Below are 27,181 nucleotides of genomic sequence, written 5' to 3' on the forward strand. Positions count from 1 at the left end.
TTCTTTCCTGAAAAGCTGGAAAAAAAAAACATCTAATAGTGGTTCATACTACTATTTAAACATTTAATACATGGAATTATTTTGCTGTGAAGGAAGTGCAAGCAAACCAAACAGAAGAGGTTGTCCAGGCCTTAGAAAAATGGGTCCCTGCTAGGACCCATAGACTAGAAAGACAAAGAGAATTACCCAAATCCCATGACTCACTCACAGGAAAAAAGCTTAAACCTGGAGCACCCATTAGGTGGAATCTGGAGTGACAGAGGAAAGAGTTGTTACCTGGAACAGCCACTTGATGCAGTTAGAGAAATGGCCCCAACTTGTTGCCACCAGTACACCATGCTCAGACTCAGCGCCCTAGCCAGCCTTCCGAAACAGCAGAATGCAGTAAGGCAATGAGCAACACTGAGGGGATCCAGGCCCAAGCTCCTCTCAGAGCCTAATTGAAGAGACCCGTTATCAAGTAGCAGGAAGACATTTCTAGTGACACCATTAAATGCTGTCCAGCCATCATATGCAAACAGTCTTTCGTTGCCAGTAATGTGGGGACCACCAACACAGGTTCATTCTACTTGAAAACTGTCCCCTTGTTATTTGTACTTACTAACTGGAGGCCCCACTCTAAGTGATTCTGAAGTTGCTACAAGCCTATTTTCCCAGTGAAATGTCTTCTCCATGTACCAAAATTAGATTCAATAATGTGACAGGATGATCACATGCCATATTTTCCATTAAATACATAGTCTTGATACAGGTATCCATTATAGCTATCCTCGAACTGAAATATTTTGTTTGTGCACTAACTTTAATGTTCACTATTTTAATTTCCATTGTGGTGATACAGTTCACATTTCAAACTTCTAGAGCAGATTGAAGCAGACGATTGTGAAGAGCACCATGAGACTGTTATGGAACAGGACTCAAAATCTGATTCTACCAACTTCTAGCTCTGTGACAACTGATTTACGAACTGCTTCTCCGAACTCTACTGCAGTATATGGTGATTTGGGCTTGATGGCCTTGTAGCATTATAAGCCAAGCCTGCTATGCTCCCTGCTATGCAGGCCTCCTATTTCGATGCCAGTCCATGTGTGCACTCTTAACCATTCTCTCTCCAGACACTTTCTCTCGGTACAAAGAAATGGATAGAGGGATAGGTGATAGAAGATGGATATTAATGATGGTGTGGTATCCCCAGATTTTGCTTGTTAAGATTTATTTCTTGTATTGGAAAGTCAGATTTGCATCCCCTGGTTCACTCACTAAGTGGCCCCAACAACCAGAGCCGAGTCAATCCAAAGCCAGGAGCCAAGAGCTTCCTCCACGTCTCCCACAAGGGTATAGGGTCCCAAGGCCTTGGGTGTTCGACTGTTTTCCCAGGCCACAATCAGGGAGCTGGAAGGGAACTCGACCAGCCAGGATATGAATGGGTGCCCACATGGGATCCCAGCACATGCAAAATGAGGACTTTAGCCTCTATGCTATTGCTCTGGGCCCAATATCCCAAGATTTTGAATATAGGGATGTTTTCTAGCCTTTCTTTTGATGGTAGTAGGAATTAAGTGCTATGGTTGATGAAGAGCCATAGACACAAAACATGAACATCCTGAATGTATCATTTTATCTTCAAACCATAGTTAAAAGGTTAAAATTAGAAATGGATCATTTCTCTAAAAGATAGTCATCATGTGGCATTCTTCACTGCAGCTGAGGGAAGCTGTTGGAATATGTTTTCTTTATTCACTTAGTAAATGTCCCACTGTTGCCTGAATTTGCTCAAACTTTCTTCTTAATATGCGCATTCTCTGAACTAAGTCTTTAACAGGATGAAGTCCTCCCCAACCACTGCCATCATTACCGTACAATTAGCTCCACAGAAACATTTATGGCTTCATGTTAACATACGGCTGGAGCATAATTTCTTCAAGCACAGCTCATTGTCCTTATTATAAATTCTCCAAATCTCCCATGAAGTAAGAGACAAAATGCCATATCTTAGGTACAACTGTCAATACCAAGGGCATGAAATTAATCAGGCAGCTAATGCACTAAAGGCAGTTCGTGTACCTTTGGTAGACTACTTGAAGATGAGTAATCCTTAGAAATCTGAGTTTGAAATAGCTCCATGTGAAACTATTCAAGTATGCCCCAAAACATTCATGCTTCTAAACTATCATTTCAAAACAAACTTATAACCAGTCTTGTTTCTTTTTGCATATGATTCCCTCTAGCATGTGATGTAGTCATATCTACAAAATACATATTTAAAGAACTAAATACAGTATGCTTTCAAGCAGCCAGTGATTATTTTAAGTGTCTTAAGTACAAATGATTTCTGCAACTGTAAGTTGGCAAAAACCACTAAAAACCATCACACCAGTTCTCTTCCTATGGGAAATTCATGTTCCATTCAGACATAAGCAAGGCAAGACATTAACCATCTTAAATTGACAACCTGGAATTTCAACTGTTTTTTTTTTTTACATGTAGTTGCTTTAACAAGTTCTTTAGATATATGGCAGAAAATGTCATTTATTTTTCCAAAATGACATTCATCGGCATAAAAAAAGCGTTTAAAATGTCAACTGGAAGAACATTTCCAAAGGAACTTCAATGTGTTCATATTGTGATATCTTACACCACTGAGTACAAAACTATGTAAAGCTACCAGATTTTTGTGCCTTAATTCTACAGCAAATTTCACCTGTTGTGGAATTTGCTAGATTTTGGTTTAAACATCTTTGCTAGATTTTAGTTTAAACGTGAGTGTTGACCCGAATCTTCAACAGCAAAATACAATGAGTGGGTGAGGTAGACAAGGACTTGAGGGCAGAAGAAAATGTTTCACCCTCTTCAAGGGTAGACAGCCACTAGAATGCTATGGTCAAATTATTCTGAATCTTTTCATAGGTGAAAAGTAAGTTTTTCTTAAAACACGAATTTGCTGACCTTCCACTGAGTGCTTCTGATGCAGTAACCTGTGCTGGGGCAAACACACAGGGCAAACTCACATAGGGAGTGAAGGAATACCTGGAGAATGATTGCTTCTCAAAGACAGCCTAGATTTAACGCTTCCAAACCTCTCCCATCCCTTCGTTAATTTCTCAGCCCTTCCTAAGATTCCCTCGAGAACTGTTCTTTCCATCTCAAAGACAGCAGGAGAGGCACTGAGCTCCAGCCGTATTGCCTCAGCCAGAGTGGGGAGGCCAGGAAGCTGGAAGTCCGCCCAGCTCCTCAGCGCATACACGTCCAGCCCTCAACTAGATCATGTTGATTTTCCATCCCTATCCATCATGGCTGCCTGCTGTCTTCCTCTTCTGTGTCTTTATATGCCTTGAATATATTCATGTTGAGATTTTTCCAGAAAAAAAATATTTCACAAACTTCAACACATAGTAAATCGAGATGGGTTCTCTTTCACATAATGTATTTTGTCCTCTTTGACTTCATAGGTGCAATTTCTCCACAAATTGACACCCTTTGTGGCCATTTTCTTAAATGGTCAGCCTTCCCTACATACAGGCTTGTGTCTGAAACTACATTTTTTAAAGCCCAGTAGACCTGATTCTGAGATCCAGTCTTCAAGGCAGAGCCTGAATAGCTAATCTCCCATTACCATGAAGAACCAAACACCCATTTCACATTGATTCACTGTGTGCTATTTTTTTTTCACAATTACTTTGACCCTGCCATCTTTCCATTTGTCCATGTGGTTAATTTCAACACTAGCAGCATCAAAGCTGAGTTTGAAGAGAATGAGCCACTCTGAGAAAATGTTTATTGCTAATAAATACAATTTCCCTTTTGTTGTAAAGTTTTATGAGCCAATCAACAAGTCTTCTCCTATACCGTCAGGTTCACTAGTGTTAAGATGTGAATTTTCTTGACTCAAAATTTTTACAGCCTGTGTTTTGATTGTAAAATATTTCTCTGGCTGTCTTGCCTGGCGATTACTCTCAAATCTGAATTTCCCAACTCTGTTGAACCAAAATGAGAGGGAACAGACATTGTTGATAAACCTGTCGCTTCTAGCACAGTTATATCACTAGGAACACAGGATGCAAGTGTTTTGGAGATCCATTATTGAAAAGGCTGACCTTTTGTTTTCTACGAGTTAGTAAACGCCTGTGCTCTTGACTGGCAGTGTCCTGTTGTGCACTGTGAGGAGCGTAAGATTCAGCACAAAGACTTCTCCAAATGCTCCCACTACCCACTCCTTCTCACGGATCTTAGCTGTTGCACCTTGCCAAGTTACCCGCCGAGCTTTGACACCATGGACCTATTGCCCCAATGTCAGCCTCACTAAAGCACTCCTAACCAGTACCAAGTTTATTCATCTACCTCTTAATTTCTTTATCTATATACTGTACACAAAATGTAATCAAGAAATGAGAATTACTTCCATTATTGTAAGTACTGTAACAACTTAACGGAACATATTTATCTTGGTTGTTGGTATTATACCAGTACCTCATAAATACCTAGTTGATAGATATTTGATAATTGTTAGTAAATGGATGACCAACGACCCAGCAAGAAGAACCAAAAAAAAATTGTGGCTTTGTACCTGAAAGGGACGAAGAACAAATGACCATGCTAAGAATTTTAGTGCTAATTCTGCTATAGGCCAATTTTCAACAGGACGTTTAACTTTTCAGAGTCTCAAATGCTTTGTGTGTAAAAGCAATTATAACCCTTATCTTGTCTTTTCTGATTTATGTTAATATGGTATTAGGAACAAAAACAAAAAAATAGCAAAATATGCCACCAATGACAGGATATACTGAAATTTACTGAAATGAGATTGTAGCACAAAGAAATAGATCATCTTGGTAACAAAGACTCCCAATGCACATGAATATTACAGTTGGGGGAAATGGGCCACAAACAGAAAGCCCACAAGCCCAAAGAGGAGACAAACACAAAACAAAGTTTTGCATGTATGAAGTATTTAAGGAGCTGACACTGAATATAATGCAAAAATTTTGCTCTGCGATAGAAGTGCAAGTCTGTATGCAAATATCCTTAATAACCTTGGTTAAAATGTTTGAGTGCTATAACGGATAGAAGCATTTTGCAACGTAAAACTTGGGGAATTTTTTGCAAGGAATATAATTAGTTGGTATTTTGTTGCAAAGACACACATTTCGTGGATGTTCCACGAACTCAAAGCAATCTCTTGGTTTCAGGCTAGCTAGCCCTGACCACTGCAGCCATCTGAGGAGTGAACTAGCAGGGAGAGCTCTCTCCCTCTCCTTCCTCTGTAGCTCTTTCTAAGTAAATAAATAAATCTAAGACTCTCTAAATCTTCCCACCTTGGAACTGAGAAGGCTCTAAAGAAGTAGAAATTCATAGTATAGTTTGCCATTAGCACTGCTCGATCTAATTCACCTTGAATTCTTTGTGGAGTCCAGTAAGGTTTAAATAAAATGCGTGTGTCAGTCTTCAGCAATAACCTTAACTTGCCAAATCCTAAGAAAACTAAAAGAAATTAATTTATTCATTAAAATCCATCCATAGAATTGGTTCTCACTATTACACTTTAAACTGAGAATATTATAGACATTTATAAAAAATATAGAAATCCAACCCAGGTTACATGCATGGTTTGTATCTTAAAATAGCAGCTTACTTTTTAAATAAACATACACACACACACACTTGAGACAGAATACTCTCATCCACTCTCTCCTGGATTAGCAAAGTTTTGGGCCCAGATTTCCGACATGGGTACCAGGAACACAGTGGCTTGAGTCATTATGGCTGCCTCCTAGGGTCTACATTAGCAGGAAAATCGAGTCAGGAGTTGGAGATAGCCAGATATTGAACCCAGAAACCTCAACATGGGCAGCAGGTGTCTTTACAACTTAAATGTTATTTCTTCAAATCCTAGCTGCATGTTACAATCACTTAAACTTTTCAAGCATACCCAGGCAGGACTCTCTGGAGGTCTTATTTTTCATTCCTTTGCAGAAAAGCTGAGAGATCAATAACATTCTGAAAATTCCACGTAACATTTCCCAGCATTTATCATCTCCCAGTATTGTAACTCAGTCTTCAAGTGACTTGCATTAACCACCCTTTAAAAATGCTAAATAATCTTTTCAAAGGGGGAAAATAATTTTGACTTACTCATAAAATGAATACAAGTTTTAATTGCCACCTAAGCTAATGAGGAAGACAATAAGATGTTATCATTCATTCCAAGTAGTAGACTCTAAAGATGTCACCAAACTATAGCTCTGTAAGTCAAATCTATCTTCCTAGCTTTAAGAAATTTTTATTGGAAAGTCAGTTCTACAAAGAAGGAGAAACAGAAAGATCCTCCATACACTAGCTCACTCCCTCCCCACGTGGCTACGATGGAGCTGAGCTGATCTGAAGCCAGGAGCTTCTTCTGGGTCCCCTACTCAGGCACAGGGTTCCAAGGCTTTGGCCCATCCTCTTCTTTTTCCCAGGCCACAAGCAGGAAGCTGGATGGGAAGTGGAGCAGCTGGAACATAAACCAGAACCCATTTGGGTTCCTGGCACATGAAAGTCGAGAGCTTTAGTCACTAGGCTATCTCACCAGGCCCCCTGCCTGATTTTTCATCCTACTAAGCATACTGTTCGCATTTTTCTATGTTTGGAAAAAATAAGAATTGTAGTAAGGTGTGATATGTGAAAATTGCATTTAATTTGAAGCCCACAAAGTTGCAAGGAACAGTAAAATCAATTCATTCTATAATAAGAGTTACAGCTCACTGCTGAATATCAGAGACCATGTAGCATATCCAACCTAAAATATTATTTGGTCTTTTGAAAAAAATTTTGCAAGCTTATGATGTAGATTTAAGAATGACAAAACTGATGCAGAACTAAGTCAAAATGCAACATGGTGCAGGAATCGTCATTCCTCAAGGGTAAAGTCAATGACATCTTCAGACAAAATTCACTTCCATCTCTTTGGACTAAAGTTATTTGTATTACTATTAGTCATCCATAGCTTATGGAGTTGTAAAATAGCTCAAATACAAAAACAGAATCTCCTAAAATTATATAACCTCCAAAGATCTGCTAGGCAACATTCAAGTCTAGGGTTAGGTTCTCAATAACCTTTTGCACCCATTTCAAAATCCTTTGCAATTTTAAATGGCACAAAATTTTCAAAATATGATACATATTCTGAGCATAAGTCCTCTTGTTTCAGTTACGCTTCGGACATCAGACCCCTGTCTATTTCATCTCACATCTCTCTCTGCTCCAGGAACTTGGCCCATGTCCATGACTAGCCATGATTGACAGAGCCCTGACTGAGTTCGGACCAAACAGGATTCCATACTGGGTGCAAAGTGTTCTACATGCAGTGTTCCCAAAGAGAACTGGACACTGTCCTTGGGCAGCCTACCTTCCTGAGATAAACACCTCCTAGGACATACAGACCTCCATTCAAATCGGATCCACTCGGGATTTCACAGCTCCCTACATTCCCTATCACCCCTATACAGGGATTAGTCATCACTCTAAAATTCTTGCTTCTGCTACATTTCTTTGACTTACTGCTTGCAAAGCAACTCTGCTTAAAACCAAGTCTCTAAGCGTCATCTGAAATACAACTGACTTTTAAATCAACCTTTTGATCATTTAAACTGTTGAATATTTGTTGTAATTAACAAAACTCTCATTTAACATACCTTTAGTGTTTTTATCACGTTCTTATAGAAAATTTGTGAGGTAAACAATTTTCCAGATTTGCATGAAATGTTTGCATCATCTTAAAAACAGCTCTTGCTTTCATCTTTGCAGTTCAGTCAAAACTGTTTAAGGTCATTCTGTAAAAAGAATCTGTTGAAGTCAGAGTGACATACCCTGTCTACATCAGTTTGATTTCTGCAAATGAGCACAGCTTGTAGTTCCTCAAAATATAGATAATTTCACTTGGTAATGTCTGTTCTCCTATATCATGTTTGACTTTTCTCCTCCCCACATCCCTGAAGCAGGCCAAGCAGGTGTTACCTGCCTCATTTCACAAACCCAGACCCATCAGCCAAATGGAGTTTGCATCTCCCACAGCACTCTAGGGTCTCTGACAGCACTTGGCACTCTTGCTATTAGGTAGGTAATGTTGCAAATTCCCTTAGACAAAGGGCAGCTCTGTTCATCACTTAGGCCTCAACACTGCATTCAATTCTGGAGTCTGAATGTGCATTCAAATCCCAGTCCAGCCACTTGCAATCTTGAGCAAATCTTTTAATCTCTCTATCTCAGTTCTGTGTGAAATGGCCATATAGTACTTATCTTACAGTGTTCTTGTGAAGATGAAATTTATATACAATGCTTAGAACTGTGAGTGGCATGTACCAAGCACTGAAAAAAGTGAGAGCTCTTATGATTTAGTAAAATAACTGGTATGAAATCAATATGCAATGACTTCATGGCTACGTCACATCTTTTGAACCTCTAGAACTCAAACCGGATTTTTACCTGCACACATCAGCAGAAATCAAACTGTCATGGCTGTGAGAACTTTTACTGATCCATAGTCCTACTATTCTGTCAGAACATAAATTGCATAGATGTTGGCACTGTTTTGTTTGCCTTCTACTAATTTTTTCTATGATTGTTTAAGATTGTTCCTTATCATAAAATTCTATGATTTCCAGCCAGTAAGCCTATCGATATTGGTCTTTCTCTTCAGTTCCATTTATTCAACGGTTTTAATATACAAGTATCATTTTCAAAGTCAAGTATATTCCCCCTTCCAGGAAGAGAGTATTTGTTTTTCTCCCATTCCTCTTGTCAGACACTGTGTACCAAACAGCTGAAGGAAACGTCTGACAGATGCAGAGGCAGACAGACCAGCTGGGGACCTTAGGATCTAAGGAGCGGCACAACAGAGTTCCTGGACTTCACTTTTTGCCTTTTCTATCCTCAAATAGAAACCACTTAAATAATGGTTCTGGAAAGCAGAAGAAAAATTGTACACTAGAACAAAGTATTGCAAACTACATATGATCAAGAAAAAGTATCTAGAATACATACACAACCTTCCAAACTCAGATTAAAAAAAACTAAGTGGAAAGTAATCAAAGATGAGAGGGCCATTTTGCAAAGCAAGATAAACAGATGGCATGAACACATGCAACAATGTTCAGACCATTTTTAGGAACTGAAATCCAAGTTAAGACCACAATATCGCTACATAGCCATCAAAATGACCAGAATAAAAACAAGTAGTAACACCATTAAATGCTGGAGAACGGAGACAAATTGGAACTATTGTCTCTTTGCTAGTGGAAATGTAAAGTGGTCAGCCTCTATAAAACAGTTTGGTAGTATTTTCTAAAATAAACGCTGAATCACCATGTACGCTATCATATTCCTGAGCATTTGTCGTAAAGAAAAAATGTAGCTTCACGGAACAACCAATATACAAATATTAACAGCAGCTTGACTCATAACTGCCAAAACTAGGAACAACTCAGAAATGCTTAAATGAGTAAATGGTTAAAACTACCTTTGGAGTATCTACACCATGTAATACTACTTCAAGTATTAAAACAAATTGTTGATGCACAATTCAACTTGTTTCAATCACCAGATAGGATTTGTTGGGAGAGAGCTCAGATGAACAAGTTACCTGAATATTATCCCATATGTAATATTTTAAATTATAGAATTATATAAATGGAAAACGTTAGTACTTGTGAGGTATTAAGGAAACCACGGACACAGGTAGAGGTGACTATGAAAGGGTATCTTGATGGAATCCTTGCAATCATGAGAAAGATGATGTTCCATAGGGAAACAGTAGCCTGGTTGTAACAGTACTCATGTTTTATAGGGAGTCATTAGGGGAAACTGAGCTAGAGTATTCAGGATCTGTCCTATGTTTGAAATACAATTCATGCAGCAGGAATGGGCGTTGTAGTACAGCAGGTGTATTGCTGTTTGGGACTCGAGTATCTTCTTGCGGTGCCTCTGATGAAGCCCCATCTCTGCGTCTGCTTCCTGCTGACGGGTACCCTAGGAAGCAAGCAGTAATGGCTCATGACCTTGGGTCCGTGCAACTCACAGTGGAGACCCCGAAGGAGTTCGCACCTGCTGTCGTCAGCGGTCCAGCCATGGCTGTTGTATTTGGGGAATGAAATAGCAGGCAGATGTGGATCTCTGTGCCACTCTGCCTTTCAATAAAATTCAACATAAAACTTAAAGTTAATCATTTTTTAAAATACTAAAAAAAATATGCTTTTAGCACATTCTCAATAATGTGCAACCCAGCACTATGTAATCCCAGAAATCTTTTATGAAAGTTCTTTTGGGAGAAAAAAAAAAAGTCAATCCTTTCCAGGCTTCACTGCCTGCTTTTGCCCAATCATGAAGTTCAGGCAAAATGGTCAGGGCCTCCTCATGTGCTTCCACAGCTCCCTTGCAGCCATGGCTTGTGGGTGGCCTTCTAAAATTGCAACAATGTCAGAGCTTTTCAAAGTGTTTGTTCCCTAACCTTGCCTCTTAAGCCCCTTGGTCTATTGTGTACTAAGCTATTAACAGTTGCCTCACATGGCAGCAATTAGACCATTTACCTACATAAAACAAACTTTCCCCAAGCAGCCACTTTAGCCTCAGGGGTGATCCCAGTTAGGAGAGATAAATGCAAACCTTTCAAGTTGGTCTTGCAGGGAGTCAAGAAAATTGTGAAAAAAGATCGCTGAACTTTGTGAAGGAGGCCCATTCTGCCCCCTGGGCTGCAGTAGCAGGAGTAAGGGCTACTGTTTAAGACCACCACTGAGCTAAGAAAGTTAAAAATGCCATCAAGCTTTCTACTCTTACCACGCTCTACCATTGTTCTCAGTTAAGAATTTCCATGATTCCATTGGTGGATAGCATTAAGAGTTTTTAAAACCAAGTTATTGTCACTGTCATGTGAACAGGTTTTATGGTTTCTTACCCTGCCATTTTTGTTGATACCACTCTTAGAACTGCATTGGAACCTATAATTATCTTAAAATGAAAAGGTTAATTTTCTTAAATCGTAAGTGTTCTGACAAATACCAGTGTTTGCTCACACCTCCACTCACCAAAAGCAGTCCCTTTTACCCCAGTAAGCTAGTTCTGGAATTTACTTTTCATAAATTTCAGAATATGTAATTTTGAGTATTACCTGCACATATCATTTAGTGACTTAGTATTAGATGAGGATTTAAGTTGTTCAAAATATCTGTTCGTGGCCTACCATTACAGTGATACTATAAACTACTTAATCAGTATTCGTATTATACAGTCAAGCTGACCTATTTTTGCTGTTTTGTTTTCCACTAGTTAATATCTTCTTTGACTACTTGCTTAGGGTTTTCCACTTAATGCAAATTCTTCTCAAATTTTGGTTGTAGTTTTCAGTGCAGTGTTTCCGCATCAGGGAACTCAGCAGTTCCAGTTGCAGAAACCCCTTTCTCACTGGGCCACTGGTGTTTAAGCCTTTTTGCATAGCAAGAGGAGACGCAGGCAACAGCTATCAACCTTCATTTCCTTTACTTCTCTACTGGGATGGAGTCCTTGATTTTTTCCCTCCTAGGTTTACTCTTTAATTTTACAAAGTACATTGCTTTGTCACATTGAAATGTTTGGGGCCATGGCTGCTCTGCACTGGCTATCAGCAGCAGTGTTTTCTGTGTTTGATTTACTCCCTTATTCTGGGTGAGCACCCACTTGGAAGGGGTCCCTAGAAGACCTAGTTGAGACTTGGTGTTAGTCCTTTTTGTGTAACTAAGCTTTCTTTGGTATTTTGGCTTATTGTCGCAAATTTATGCCGGACAACTGAGGCACCCAGCAGCTCCTTTATTTTAGCAGGATAGGGACAGAAGCGGAGGCAGAGGCAGAGGGAGGAAAGGGGATGTCACCTACCATGGTGGCAGGAAAGGGCTCCAGGGAAAGGGTCAGAGAAGGGTGGGGGTGGGTGCAGGGGAGAGGGAAAGGTTGGGCAGAGGAAGGGCAACACGAGGAGGGGCCACACCTGAAGGAATGTACCTGTTTAGTGGCCAGGGCAGGTATCAGTCATGAGGGATTGGTGAATAGCATTATCAGAGCTCAGGGGATTGGTAGGTGGGTGGGGATTAGGTGGGGATTAGGTGGGGTACACGAGGGGTTGGTGGAAAGAGCTGTTAGTTACCATGGACTGATGGGAGTAGGGTTACAAAATTACCATGGACTAACAGCAAAGTTTGAACCTAAAGGAAGCCAACCTAGGGGAAACAGATATTTAAAAGAGTACTGAGTCCAAAATGGTGGGTGCCTCCAGGGCTGCTGTTCGAGTCCCTCCTTACACTTGGTGTTTAAAAATATCTTTAGCCACTGAATGCCTGATTGATCATGTAGAATTCCAATTTGACCCTGCAGCCTAGGCTAAGCTGTTCCTTGAACATGACAGACTTGCCTCTTTCGGTCTTCTACTTTGCATTTGCACATGGATCTTTGCTCTAATACTATTGCCTCCTTGACTGCTGAGTGCAAAATTGCAAGTCCTGCACTCTCATTTCCATTTCTGCTTCATTTTTATTGCCCTGGAATTTAACAACACCAGGCATGTTATTTGCCTTTTTATTCCAGTATTCTTCCACTAAATGATAAGCTTGTTGGGACCAGAAACTTTATTTTGGTTTTGAATGCACCAATTCCTATTTCTGTAATGTGCCAAAAAGGTAATAATTTTCTGGCTGTAGATAAACAATTGTGTGTTATTAATGTCAAATTAAGAATGTACTAGTCATGTTACTTGAAGATCTCCTTTAGATCAAGAAATCTCCATAGATTTTTAACATAAGCAGCTGATATATATGGATCAGTATATATGAGATTCTTTCCAGTTGCATTTAAAATAGCCTTGCACTTGCCCTTGTCCCTCAGATCCTGCTCTTCTTCTGCTGTCTTCTGGCTACTAGCACAGCTCTGACACTCCTAAATCCCCTTGTGTCCACCTCCAAACCTTGCAGATTTATCTCATTAGAACTTACACTGGCCTTGAGCTCAGTTCACTTGGATCAGACCATTTCATCCAGGGCCCTTCCTTTAAGCATTCCTCTTGAAAGTGACCAAGATAGCCATCTGTCCTACATGCTACAGCCAGCTTGTAACTAGTGCCCCATCACACACACGCACATAAACCTCCTCCACAGCTTTACAAGAACCATCCACCCACTCTAGCAAGTACAGTCATTTTGACTCTTCATTTTGCATAGTTCAGGATGAAAGAAGTGACCTTGGCTTTCAATACTTAACTTTTCTATTGTAATGTAAGAAAAACATTCATGATGGCATAGCCGTAATTTTTACTCAAGAATCAGAAAGAAACAATTATGTAAAATACGGTTTTGGGGAAATATGAAGCTTTGCCCATCAAAAGAAGAGATATTGTTCATGTCATTTCAAATTATTTCCAAGTTGCTATTGTAAAATGCACTTATGAGTAGTTGTAAGATTGGGATGTTTCCCCTCCCAGCCAACTCAAAGCAATTAACTACAATTTTACTAGTGTCAATCTGGAGTTTGAAAGACAGGAGTCTTTAAATCACATTTAAATATGACAGCTAGACTCAAAGAAAAATACAAGATACCCACTCACATTTGAAACTCATGTAAACAAATAATCGCTAGTATTCTGTGTTTTATATTTAAATAGCCAGTTCCATCAAAGAATTTGGAAAGGTTTGTTGTGAATGTAAAGATGCTGCTATGCAGAGCTGATTATAAATTAATTTTAGCTGATTGTTGACATAACTCAGCAGCCTATTTCAAGCTGGTCTAAGTCTAGATAGCGAGGTTTGAGCGATATGAGGAAGATCCAGAAGAAGGCAGACATGTGTCACAGTGCTAGTCTCAGATCGACCCTTCTCTGCAGGTGCACAGAAATCACATTATAGAAACATGGACTCAGAGGCATTTCTCACAGCACAAAGAAGTCAAATCACACCACAGATAACACAAGACTTTCCATTTATGCACTCCAGATCCTTCCATGCATAGCTTCATCAGGCTACCTCAGCAAAATAAAAGACTGATGGTTTACACATGAGAAATTTTTCCTACTTCTGGTGCCCAGGATATTCAGGATCCAAGTGCTGGCAGGTTTAGTGTCTGGTTAGGATTCTCCCCCATCTTGCTGTTTGTATCTTCCCGTGGCTGAAGCAGAGATCATCTCTGCATCTCTTCATCAATGGTACTCATTCCATTTAGGAGGTCTCCATCCTCAGGACTTAATTTTCAAGAATCCCACCCCTTATCTACAACCACTAAGGGATAAGGCTTGCATCCGCATGTGGGTTTTGGGGAAACACAAATGTTCATTCCACTGCCAGGAAGAATTGAGTAAAGCTGGATGTGTATATCCAGAGAAATTTTGGATATGAGCGATCGTTTCTGACAGGACGGGAAACCTGGGACACTTGGGAGCCCTCCAGGTGAGGAGACGACGACTTCTTAGAAATCTGGGAATAACTCACCAACAGGCAGGTTTTATTTTAAGAAAGTAATATAACTAATATGATTCCACCTCTCAGTTGTTTATCACTTGGAGTCTGTTTTGGTGATTGCATTGTGGTAAATTAGCTCATTTCAAGTCCAGAGATTGTATCTGCATCCAGACAGTCCATTCATCATGCTTAGCATTTGGAGTTCAACAGCTCTCTCCTGCATATTTGCCAAAATGCCACTGCAGTAATCACAGTGGCATTTTGTTTCCCCGTTTTGTTTGCCTAATACTTCAATATTGTCAGTGGCTCTGAATTTAGGCTTGTTGGAGCATTTTAATAATCCTTCAATCTCTTTATCTGAAAGTTTTATATCACTACCCCTCTATTTATTGATCTTAATTTTGTAGCAAGAAGGGAGCGAACTACAGTATTTCCATGTGTACTAACACAAAAAAGCAGTGCAAAGTGATGATAAACCTTATCAGGGTGTAAAATGCAATAGCAATGAAGATTTTAAATATCAAATTTTGCAAATCTTTTAATATAAAATATGAAGTTAGAATCACATGTGTTACCTACACTTTAACACTCAATTTTGAAACTGGAAAATCCAATTATCTTTTTCAATTGTAAACCAAACAATTTAAATTTCAAATAGTAAAACTATCAAAATACTTTAATTGGAATAAATTTAGCTATATCACACAATGGTTTGTGTTATTGGAAGGTAAGTAAATAAGCTCGCTGTGGAGAAATCCCAGGTAGAGATGTGGGATCTGATTCTGTCCCATTCCAGCTGTCATTTGGGATCTAAATCTCTCCCAGTGGTGACTTAGTTTATACTGCCTGATACCTAGGTATGCTGTGTTTGCCCAGGAAGGACTTTCAGGAATTAAGTAACCGATGGCCTTTTAGTATCCTGAAAGATCAGGCCAGAACCAGATGGGTACAGGGATTCATCCTTTGCATGATTTGACGCCTGTCCTTCCTGTACCAATTTTTCTTTTACGAAAATATATGGCCAGGGCTAGTGCTACAGCACAGTGGATAAAACTGCCACCTCTTATGCCAGCATCCCAAATGGCAATTCCTGGCTCTTCCACTATCTAGAGCCATGCTTGTGGCATTGGAAAAAGCATAAAATGGTCCAAGTGCTTAGGGTCTCTGCCGCCCATTTAGGGACAAGAGAAAACCCTGGCTCCTTGCTTTGGCCTGACTCACTCCTGACCATTATAGGCATCTGGGGATGGTAGATTTCCCTCCCTCTTTTCCTGTAACTCTTTCCAATAAATATGTGTAATGTATGTGTGTGCTTGGCCACTCAAATGGTCAATAAATGTTATTCCTTTAAGCCTAACTTCTTATTTCCTGATTCATTTTTCTCTCCTTTGGGAAACACACGGATCTAAAAATTGGCCTCAGAAGTCTCCATAGACAGTTCTTGGTCTTCACCTGCTATGGCATCTGCCTCCCTGTCAGAAACTCCATTCTTTACAACCCCGAGTATCTTCTCTCTGGCTGATGAAAGCACCACAGAGCTAATGTCTATTGACCAGACATTACTAGTCCCCACCAGTGAATATTCTGCCATTAGTCAAGTGACTCTCGGAATTTCATATTCACCTGTATCTTCAGATGACAGCAGATTGAGTATGGACAGCCAAGCCACAACCAGAGACCTAGATGTAACAGCTCTGTCAAACACTCCTGCCTTCTCTGAGGACCCAGGACTTAATGGATCCGTTTCTACCCTGGATCATTTCTTAGAGAATCCCACATCTGCCCCAGCTTTACAGTATGTCACCACTAGCTCCATGACCACTGCTACTAGAGGCCAGGAGCTGGTAGTATTCTTCAGCTTGCGTGTGGCTAACATGCCCTTCTCCAATGACCTGTTCAACAAGAGCTCACTGGAGTACCAAACTCTGGAGCAACGATTCACACAGCTGGTGAGTAGGCACTGCTTATAGTTACCAATTCTATGTCTTATCTTCCCTTTGGTTGCTGTTGTTGGTATTGTTTTATGCTATAATTACTGTAGGTCTTGAGCTGCCAGTATGAGCAAACTTTTCTGAAGTTGCCATCTGAGAGGGTCCAAAGCCAGAATATTACTATACAGATATCCAAGTTCAGGTGTGAGAGCTTCTTAGAGTTGACTATGTGGCACTTCTATACAATGCCAAATGAAATGGGTTACACAGTCTGTACCACAGATTGCAGAATTTAAGTTGTGTTTCCTATAACTTACATAATTACATATTACAAACCACATGATATCTCAAGTGAACATTTAAAGACCTTATCTATGACATCCCTACCATGGTCACCAACCCATCCCACTACACTCCACTCCCCCTCTGCCTCCACATACACACAGTAAGAAATACTGGGGCACTCTTCAAACAGCATTGTAGGGACTCTAGCCCAGTTATATTAGGATTCATGCTAAGCTGTCATAACCAAGACATCAAGAACGCACTGACTTCAGTTAGTCTTAGGTTTGCTGCTCTTACACTTGAGCAGGACAAATTCTGTTCTACCATCATCCAGAAGTCCACATTTCCATCTTGTAGCACTGTCAACCCCTCGGGTGGTTGCTAAGTTGCATGGTCAGAGCAGGGTCACAGATACATCTCTGGGCACTTAGGAGGAGAAAGAGGAAGCCAAGAGAGTAGCTTGCTGGCAACCAAGTGATATCGACATTGTGCACATCACTGCCATTCACACTATTGGGAAAAACAAGTCCATAGCCACATCTTGCTGCAAGAGAAGTTGGAAAACATCTCTAACTGGTCAGGGTCCTTTCCCAAAGAGATGGGGCAGAGGCAGTAGTTATGAGCGCACAAGTAAAGACAGGAAAGCTCTCAAGAGGCCTACCATTCCAAACACTTGAAGCATGAGTCCAGTGTACGTGGAAGTAATCGCAGATTAAACAAAGTCCCTGGCCTTGTATAAAGTCATTTCTATAATAACCTTGTGAAGGAGGCAGAATGTGGGTGAGGGTCAGAATGAAAATTCTGGATAGGGAAAGCAGAAAGTTTAAAAGGTGATTCTGAGCCATATGTACAAGATTACAGTTTGCCTCTTTGGGTTCCTCAAGCTCACAGGTGTGCAGTTCATAAATTTATGCATCAGGGACTTGCTTCATAGCCAAGGACAGAGCAGATATTGCCGAGTGTCAAAGGTTCCCATAAAAGTATCTCAGAATGCTGTGGCTCAGGAGCAGCAGTGCTGGAGGCTGAAGCCCAAGGCCCCAGGAGTCTGAAATTACAGTTTAGAATCCAATCTTTGAGGAAGCAGTTTCTGTTCTTCACAGTGTAGATCAAAGCACTGAGGCGCAGCACAGTGGGTATGTGGCTGGATGAAGGTGACACGGCCAGCCGGACAACTACAGGATCAGCATCCAGGGCCACCGACTGCCAGCTCCCTGCTATTTCCCCTGCACCACATTTGTGTTGGCCATGGAACATTCACCGTAGAGACAGATGCACTGATGCGTGTGCTGTTTGTTTCAATAGGTCATTTCAAATTGGTTGCTTCCAAATAGCTGTCCCATTTACACAGGCTTGGATCAGTCTCCTCCTGGGCTTCATTTGGAAGGTATTTTTATTTACTTGGACATTTTAAAACAATTGAACTTAGAACTGCCAGTTCGGTGATAGCATTGGCCTGGACTTTTAGAAAACACCCATTCTCACAAATTATCAGGAAGAAATTACTGTCCATCCATCTCAATCCACACAGAGGTGGCAACAGGGAACATAATCACTGCAAACAGATTATTAAGTTGTGGTGCCCTGGTCACATGGTAAAGCCAAGGTTCAAAATAACAGAAAATAAAAAGGAGATGTATGCCTCAGATATTGAGGAGTATAAATGCAATTAGCAATAACACTTAAAAACAGTTAAAAACCAATGATCTTGTTTTTGCAGCTGGTACCCTATCTCCAGGCAAATCTTACAGGATTTAAGCAACTCGAAATACTTAACTTCAGAAATGGGAGTGTGATTGTGAACAGCAGAATGAGGTTTGCCAAGTCAGTGCCGTACAACCTCACCAAGGCAGTGCACAGAATCCTGGAGGACTTCCGCTCCACAGCCGCCCAACAACTTGACCTGGAGATAGATGACTACTCCCTCAATGTCGAGCCAGGTAAAGGAACCCACCCTCCTGCATGGCAGCTGTAAGTTGCTCATTTTCTTTGGCTTGGTTTTTAAGCATGTGGTTCAACCTACAGGCCATAAAAAAGAAACTAAAAATCACCTGATAGGATGACCTTTCAGAAGTCAGTTTCTGTGATGTGAAGGAGTCTTAACATATGTTGTCCTAGATCATGAAGCAGAAAACCAGTGTACCTCTTCCTTCACATTCCAAGAGCCATAATTTCCTGTCAGAACAAAACTTTTGCACTGCTTAAGGGGTTTAGTTGAAAACTCAGCCCATAGCCAAGATAATTAACATTGGGCTAAGAGTCAAAGTACACTTTCTTACTGAGCTGCAACAACCAGAAGGCTTTTTCCTAAGGCACCTTCCCCGCCAGTTAACCCAGAATAGCCTCTTTCAACACACTGCCAAATGACACGCAAGCATTCCAAGGAAAGAATCACTAGATCCTAATCTGAACTCAGACAATGTCCATTCACCATTACCATCACCGAAAAGAAAATAACTTCCCCTTCCCATCATATGCCCTAGGTCGGCTTACAAGTGCAGGCTAACAAAGAAGCGGCAGATAAAACCTTCTAGAAGATATGAAGCTTAGCCCAAAGCTGAAGAACAGAAGGCAAACATTTGTTGCTATAATAAAGCAGTGTGTGTACCACCATCAGATATGCCCAAATTGTTTACTATTAGTTTCAAAAATCTGTTTTCTAACCAAGTGAAGAAGTTTTTTGTTTTTAATTCCCAGGATGCAAAGGGGATGGGTTCCAGACTTATTGCCAAATCAACCCTCCAGCCAAGTTAGCAGCCAAGCTTCCTAATTGGCTAGGAATTACTGAAGTGGATCTTTACCACAGGCTTTGGCTCTCTGCGGGCTAACAATGAAAGCAGAGGGGAAAGGCCTTGGGCGAAAGGCAAGCCAGAAGACTCAGAGGGAGGCATTTAGCTTTGACAAAGCCTGCTTTAAGCAACTTCAAGAAAGTTTCCCCAGTACCTCAGCAAACAGGATCATTAAAAAGACAGACAGCCCTTAGGCACGGAGCCTGGGCATCCCTACCTGGAAGCTGAGCCTCTGCACTGGGCTTCCTGTGAAATCAAAGCCCTCTTACATGGTAGAGAGAAGGTACCACTGCTCTGAGAGGCAATCAGTGGCTCTTGCCAGGCACAATTAGATTTCTTCAATCAGTAGGAGGAAGCAAAAGCTTGGAAAGTTGCAGAGGTGAGAGTCCAATCCCCTTTCTTCAGGGGGCTCAGATAACGTAGGAAACAGCAACACTGGCTGGTCAGTGGGAAGATCCCACAAAGGGAGAAAGGGGGACTATGTGCTTGGGGTGGGCTGCCGGGGGGCAGGTACCTCATTGGAGATGCTGAGATAAAGGGTGGAAGCTAGGAGGATGGGTGTGAGATGCAAATAAGGGACACTGGGTACACTGGGAGGAAGCACACTGCAGCAGTGGTTTAGAGGGTCCATAGCCTTGAATATAAATTCTGTGTGCTAACATCACTGCTCCATTTCCACAACTGCATAAAGATAAATAGTGCTGATGAATATTTCCAATACTAGCACAGCGTTTGACAATTAAGGTCGTCTAATCAATCTTAGGAGTTGCTATTCCGACATTGTTACAATTGACTTACTAGCTGGTGGTCTTCATAGAATACTAACAATAAAAACTCACATGACAAGGTTTTTGTGTTGGAGGTTGGACCTGAAATTATTTTCCTAATTTCCTGTGACTTATTCTTCTATGCAGCTTTTCCTTTAAGTAGTCAATAGCAGTAATAATGCTAACAACCATTACAGTTTTCAGTTCCTGTTAGACCAAATTTATGTTGAGCTACCTAAGAATGCCTCCAGGCTACCTGGTATACTGTGGGGCCCATGCCCAATTTGTATTGTTAATGGTCAAACAGCAGGCCAGTGTGGGCTGGACAACCTGGGAAGTTGACTGACTGTACTTTCCCACAGGTAGTTAAACCTTGGGCCTGATCAGCTCTAAAATTTCTAGAGAAACCGGCATGCTAAAGCCAAGTAGAACAGTGAACATGAAAGCATGTTGAAAGAACAACTACTTATGTCTACAATGTGACACTGCCAAAAACCACTGAAATGTTACATGAGGGTTTTGAGTAAATTCATGCCCCAGACTACTCCTTAAAGGATTTCCAGAGAGTAAACCAAACGTAAGCATTTCACACTAATCCAACAATGAAAATTTCTCTGAACAAATCTACCCCCCAAATGGCTGTCGGGAGGCAGGAAGGAGCCAACATTGGAGTGCGCCTAGTGCTCAGGGTTTGAGGAGAGATAGTCACCCAAGTGCTGGTCAGGAACATGGGCCGGCAGAAATATACAGTGTCCTACCCCATGTTACCAGAAAGCTTGGTGGGTTCTTTCCTCAGCTTAATACAGAAATAAAAAGTTGGGCATTGGTTGCAGACAGAAGTTTTAATTTTCTTTCATGTTCACTTCATAAATAAAGCATTAAAGAGGAAACCCTGAGGTGGGGTGTCCCCTAAAAGAGACCGGGGTTTATTTAGCAGGTGTCTTGAATTTTTACGGGTTCCCTGAACCCACATTGTGCCGATCTGGTTGGACAGCAGGGTCCCTCTGCTGGATGCCAACCTGGACAGACCTGTGGGAGCCCTTCCCCACCATGCTAACAGCTCGCAAATGACTGGATAATTCCTGTCTGCCCACTTGAAGGTGTTATTCACCGGCTACCGGGAAGGGATCAAATAGTGATATGACAAACAGCACAAGAAAATTCCTTCCTGAGGTGTCAGGATTCAACCAGTATCCTGTGTGCCAACACCTCTGCATGCTTACATGGGACAGTAAGATGGTGGCCCAGTGAGAATGGCCTCCCATGGCTTGCCTCAGGACCTCACAAGAGTCCAGCGGGCTAGGGTGATAAACCCACACAGTATCCACTGCTATTCCTCCTACTGCTTCATTTCAATGCAGAGCCAAGAGCCCATAGAACTCCCCACCATTGCTTCTTTACACAGTCATTCATTTCCTAATTCTGTGAATCTGCTCATCTCAAAATTTCTTGAAGGTTAAAACACTGTTTAAAAAACAAAACCTGCATTATTACAGGGAAATGTTTCCAGCATCAGCATTTGTATATGATTTTAGTGTGTGGAAATGTGTGCAAAATTGCTATTTTGATGTAAAATGGTGTTTAAATTTTGAAACAGATTAAGATAAAATGTGAAGATGCTTTTCCAGCCTTTTCTATTGTACTTGGTAATTAACAACATGACAGCTATCTTGCTCCTAGTTTCAGTGTGATGACCTAATCTAGATTTTTACCTTTTGGTGATGTATTGAACTGGAAATTGTCAAAGTGATCGATAGGCAGGCTGGTTTAAACATCCTCTAGGTAGGGCAACCAGGACGGCCACTGGATCACTGTCTTTCAGGTTCCAACACTCCACATGAAAATAATTGCATCAAGTTCCTTTAGAACCAGAACTCAGATTCCAATTTATACAGCCCTTGGCTCTTCTGCAGACGCGGTCCCTTCAGGAATTGATGCCTTGGGCTGACACACAGCAATGCCCACCATGTACGGCAGAGGCCCATGGGACACTAAGAATCCCAGTCCTTCAGGGAGACCTGAAGGTCACTTTGGCAAGTACATGAAACCAACATGATTTGGGTTTCTGATCTTTCCAGTATTTGCTTAAACTCACTGATGCTAGTTCAGTTTTCTAAGGACATTCCTTTGAAAGAGAATAGGGGAACATCTTGAGAGAAACAAAAGACAGCTGCTGAAAATACTATGCCTGGAATACACAGCTGTATCTGTGGCAACGAACTCCAAAATAGAAAAGGTGCTTTGGAAGTGTAACCTTTTCCCAGCCAGAAAATGCCAGGAGCAATACTGGGTTACTGGACTTCTCATTAATTTGCCCCTCTCTGTTGTCTTGGTAGAAATAGGATGTCACAGCTAGTGCTGTAGAACCCTAGTGTGTAAGCAAAGCCAAGGTCTTCTCACTTCCAGCCCTGTATACTGAGCCTCAGAATCACTACCCTCCCTAAACTACCCCCCCAAACTTCAAGATTCAGCCTCACAATGTCTCCAACAAACATCTTTTTTTTAAAGATTTATTCAATTTTTATTACAGCCAGATATACAGAGAGGAGCAGAGACAGAGAGGAAGATCTTCCATCCGATGATTCACTCCCCAAGTGAGCCGCAACGGGCCGGTGCTGCGCCAATCCGAAGCCGGGAACCTGGAACCTCTTCTGGGTCTCCCACGCGGGTGCAGTGTCCCAATGCATTGGGCCGTCCTCTACTGCTTTCCCAGGCCACAAGCAGGGAGCTGGATGGGAAGTGGAGCTGCCAGGACTAGAACCGGTGCCCATATGGGATCCTGGGGCTTTCAAGGCGAGGACTCTAGCCGCTAGGCCACACCGCCGGGCCCAACAATCATTCGTAAGGGTGAGCATTTGGTACAGCAGTTAAGATGCCATGTGGACCACCCACATCGCAAAACAGGGTTCAAGTCCTGCTTCTGCTCCCAATTCCACTCTCCTGCTAACATTCACCCCTCTGACAGGCAGCAGGCCCAGTAGCTGGATCACTAGCCACCACATGGCAGACCAGAATCACGTCCCCAGTTTGTAACTCAGCCTAGCCCTACCCTGACACACACACACACACACACACACACACTTTCCTTGCCATTCAAATAAATTAGATATTCAAGCAAAAACAGCAAGCCTTTAAAAAAGGTAACTGTCAGAAATATATAATCAGTATATTTCAACATTCTCTTATTAACAAGGGAATCACTAGGATGACAAAGCTGATGCAGAGAATACAGAAACTGGTTGCCTTTTTTCCCCATATAGTCAGAACCAAAGAAAATTATGTATACAACATGTAAATACGAAGTAGAAAATACAATCCCAGTATCTTCCCCATTTCCTATGCACTAACTTCTAACTCTACAACAGAGTGCTAAAATGCCGGGGCCATAACCGATAGTCAAGCAAAGTTACTGCGTTCTAGGCATCAGCAAACTTTGAGGATTCAACAGTAAATGTTTTAGATGATGCAAGCCAAAAAGCAGAATCAGATGTTACGCAGTACTTATATAACCATTTGAAATCTCACCATTTAATAACGTAACAGGATTCTTAACTGGCAGGTTGTACAAATGCAGGTGGCCCACAGACTGGCCCACAGGTGGTCCCTATGTGTTAGATAGGGTTGCTTACATACTAATACCACACCAAAAGCCATATAGTAGACCTTGTGCCCCATTTCCAAATGCTTTGTAATTTTTAGAGCAACCTCCTAGCTCCTCTGGCCTTTATATTCATTGTGACAGAAAAGCTAGACAAGTAAATGATAAGGCAATCAGGATTTAGGTTCCTGTTTGTTCATAATCACTGTACAATTATAGATTACCTGCCAGAAGGCAGACACTGTTGCAATCCCAGGACCCACAGAGGCATCGACCCTTGCTCTGCCTTCAAGGAGCTAAATGCCTGACAAGGGAGATAGAGGCATATACAAAGAGCCACCATACAGTCTGTTCAACACAGCCATCAGGATGTGAATAGAAACAGAACGTACACAAGAGAGGGCCATCAATTTCACGGTGATGAGAGGCTCTCGTAGCAGTCTTGGTACCCAGCCAAGCAGTGCAACCCAGGCCTTCCCGTATGGTGGGGGTAGAGAGAGGGAAGGAAGATCCAGGCAGGGCAGGCAGGTGGAGCTCAAGGGCAAGAGCCAAGTGCAGAGGTTTCTAGGATGTACTTCAGTTATCCAACTGGGAGAGCAGCTTGGGTAGAGGATAATGTGAAGGAAAACTCCAGCTGAGGGGAAGCAGGGTCCAGGCTAAGCCAGGTGCCTTTAACAAGTCCCTGCCAAAACCATATGCATCCACTTTGTGATCCTATTGGTCTCTTACGTTACCTGTGATTAATGATGTTTTACTTAAAACTTTAGGAAATACAAAATCTTCAAAGTGCTAAAAACTCCTTAAAGTGTCTTCAAGTCATGATTATTTAAAAAAAATAGTGTAATCATCCAAAAGAACTTCAGGTTTGGAAAATGCTAAAATATCTAGTCCTGAAGTATAGTACATAGATGAATTCATTTTAAATGCAAATAAGGCAAAAATCACTAAGATCTTCAAGGATGTGAACAAACTCACAAAACTACATTTGGGAAAGTCCATTCCAAGGGAGTGGACATTGGGCGAGCTGTCCTGTAGCCTAGGAAATAGGTGTGTGCGGCCAGCAGAGGCCAAGACTTGAGTGTCTATGTTGGGAAACCCCACCTGAGTCCAGATGACAGGTGAAGACAGCCCAGGACAACGTATAGGGCACGAAGCAAAGAGCTTGGAATAAAACATTGTGAAACAAAAGCATGTAAAAAGGGGAGAAGAAACCGCTGTCGTGCGGTGCAGAGGACAAGCAGAGGTCAGAAAAAGCTGTGAAGCTGAGGGAGAGATGAAAAGAAACGGGCCAGCAACCCCCAGCAGCTGTGAGGGCACCAAAGTGGACAGCTCTTAGCACATCAGGACCCCTGGCAAAAGCACAGTCTGTGGGTGGCCAGGGCAGAAACAAGATCTTGTAATGTTGGATTGAAAGGAGAAAGTTGCTTTCTGTCCAACAAGCACTTCAAAGGGAGGTGATTACCTGCCCTCCCCACAGGGACTAGCAGACAGTCGCACTGTCTTCTTGTTTAACTGGATGGCTCCAGGGTCCTTGAGAACACTGCTGAGCTTGGTAAAAGATCTGCATCTCAAAAGGTGCACAGAAAGTCTGCAGATACAGATTTTCTAAACTAACTGCTCTAATGGAGGTCAGGACCCTAGAGGCAGGAAGAGGCGTCTCTGAAGCTCGGGGAAGCTGAGCGGAATGTCAAGGCCGTCTGGGAGTAGGATTTCTCATCTCTGCCCCAGTTGTATTACATTTACAGGCACTGCTGAACAGAGCACGTATCTAGCTTGATTTGCAAAGTTTGGGATCATTTCTGATCGAGCTTTGATTTCTCTTTGCCAAAAGCCAAGATGCAAAGGTTGTTTGAGGCAATATGCAGACAGGGAGAAAAAATGTCTCCCACCCCACCACCACCAATTCCTGAACTAGAGTCTGAAGACTCTCAGGAGATGCCTAGGTAGGTCATGGCACAGACCGATCAGTGTCTGAACTCCTGCCTGAACGTGTCCTCTGAGGGCAGCAGTTCATTAGGCCAGCGAGCACCTATGGAGGAGCAGCCTGGGGGACAGGGGCCCTCTGATAGCACCAACTTTGGTTTGCTGGTCACCTTTTGAAAACCCCTTTAATAAGTGAATCTGATACAAAAAGTGAAAACCAACGTTAGAACTTTCTGTGAATTATCAACTGAAAACACGAATGAATCACGGCTTGCTCAATATTCCACCAGCATCTCCAGCAACCAGAGTCGCCTTTCACTTAGGCAGCTATGAAAATTCTTCAGAAGCATGTGGAGCTTTTATGCCATTTAGCTAAGCAGGTGGAAGATTTCACAAATGCAAAACCACATAGAAGTTATTCTCTTCTTGAATTCCTAAGAAACCTCCTCAAAACAAAACGGGCAGGCCTCAAGGCTGGCACATGGTAAACACTGAAATTAATTACAGTCTGGCACCCGATGCTTTCAGTGGAGAGGTGCATAAGCCACATCTTTTCTAGGGGAAAAAAAGCTTAATTTGGAAGAGCCATGTAGTCACCAGCTTTGAAAAAGTGGTGCTTTCCACTCATCACAAGGATAAAAACAGTGATGAGTCACCATTAATTGGCACTTTACATCTTAATAGATGAGAACGCAGAGTACATATTATTTCCCTCTGATAGATGGAGAAGCTGCGGCTCACAGAAGTAAGAACCATTTACCTTTTACCAGTCAGTTATGGAGTACAGCAACTCAGAGCCAGGTTCTGTGCCTCTTGTGACTGTTTACAAGGGAATCTTAATCTGGCCTCCAGCACGCATGCACTATTACACAGGTGTATGTGTACCCAGACACAGGCTGCACAGGGGCTGTTCAACACTTAGCAAAAGCAACTGCACACTTCAATTAATCCTGTCAATGCTGTTAGTACCTACACTTGAAATGAAATTTCCTGTAACATCTTATGTTTTTAGAATGTAAAAGTGTTCAACTGTCCTAACTTTCCAATATTCCCTTTCCATGAATTGTAAACACGGTCCCTTGACAGCTGGGATACTCACGGGAATTCTTCCAGGTCATTCCCAAGCCTCTCCTGTTTTTGCTTCATGTGTTCTGGCCCTGGCCCTGGCCCTGCCTCCTGGAGCTACCCTGCTAGCCTTGACCTCCTGGGGTGTTGGGGGCGGGATTTTCTATAGAATACTTAGCTTGCTGCCTGAACATTTATTCCCTGCAGAGTTTCAACCTGTTCTCTCCTTAGGACACCCGCAGGACCTCTCCCCTAACCCCTTGATGCAAAATCTTCACGATTTGGGGACTCAGCCCAGCTGCAGGGCCCTCTGCCCCAACTCCAGCTCACTCAGGACAGCCTAGTTTGGCAGATTCAGATAATATCTGCAAGCTGAAATAATCCTTCA

The 27,181-nt window shown here is 41.8% G+C and overlaps 1 protein-coding gene across 1 annotated transcript in view; it reads left to right on the forward strand.

Moving 5' to 3' along the window:
- Positions 1–27,181, forward strand: part of IMPG1 (interphotoreceptor matrix proteoglycan 1) — a 123,379-nt gene that overhangs the window by 80,196 nt on the left and 16,002 nt on the right. The window contains exons 12-13 of the mRNA XM_058669552.1: positions 15,861–16,387; positions 18,372–18,591. Of these exons, the coding sequence (XP_058525535.1) occupies positions 15,861–16,387; positions 18,372–18,591 (747 nt within the window). The remainder of the gene's footprint in view (positions 1–15,860; positions 16,388–18,371; positions 18,592–27,181) is intronic.

The sequence above is a fragment of the Ochotona princeps genome, chromosome 1 (genome assembly GCF_030435755.1).
Source record: "Ochotona princeps isolate mOchPri1 chromosome 1, mOchPri1.hap1, whole genome shotgun sequence".
In the NCBI taxonomy this organism is placed as follows: domain Eukaryota; kingdom Metazoa; phylum Chordata; class Mammalia; order Lagomorpha; family Ochotonidae; genus Ochotona; species Ochotona princeps.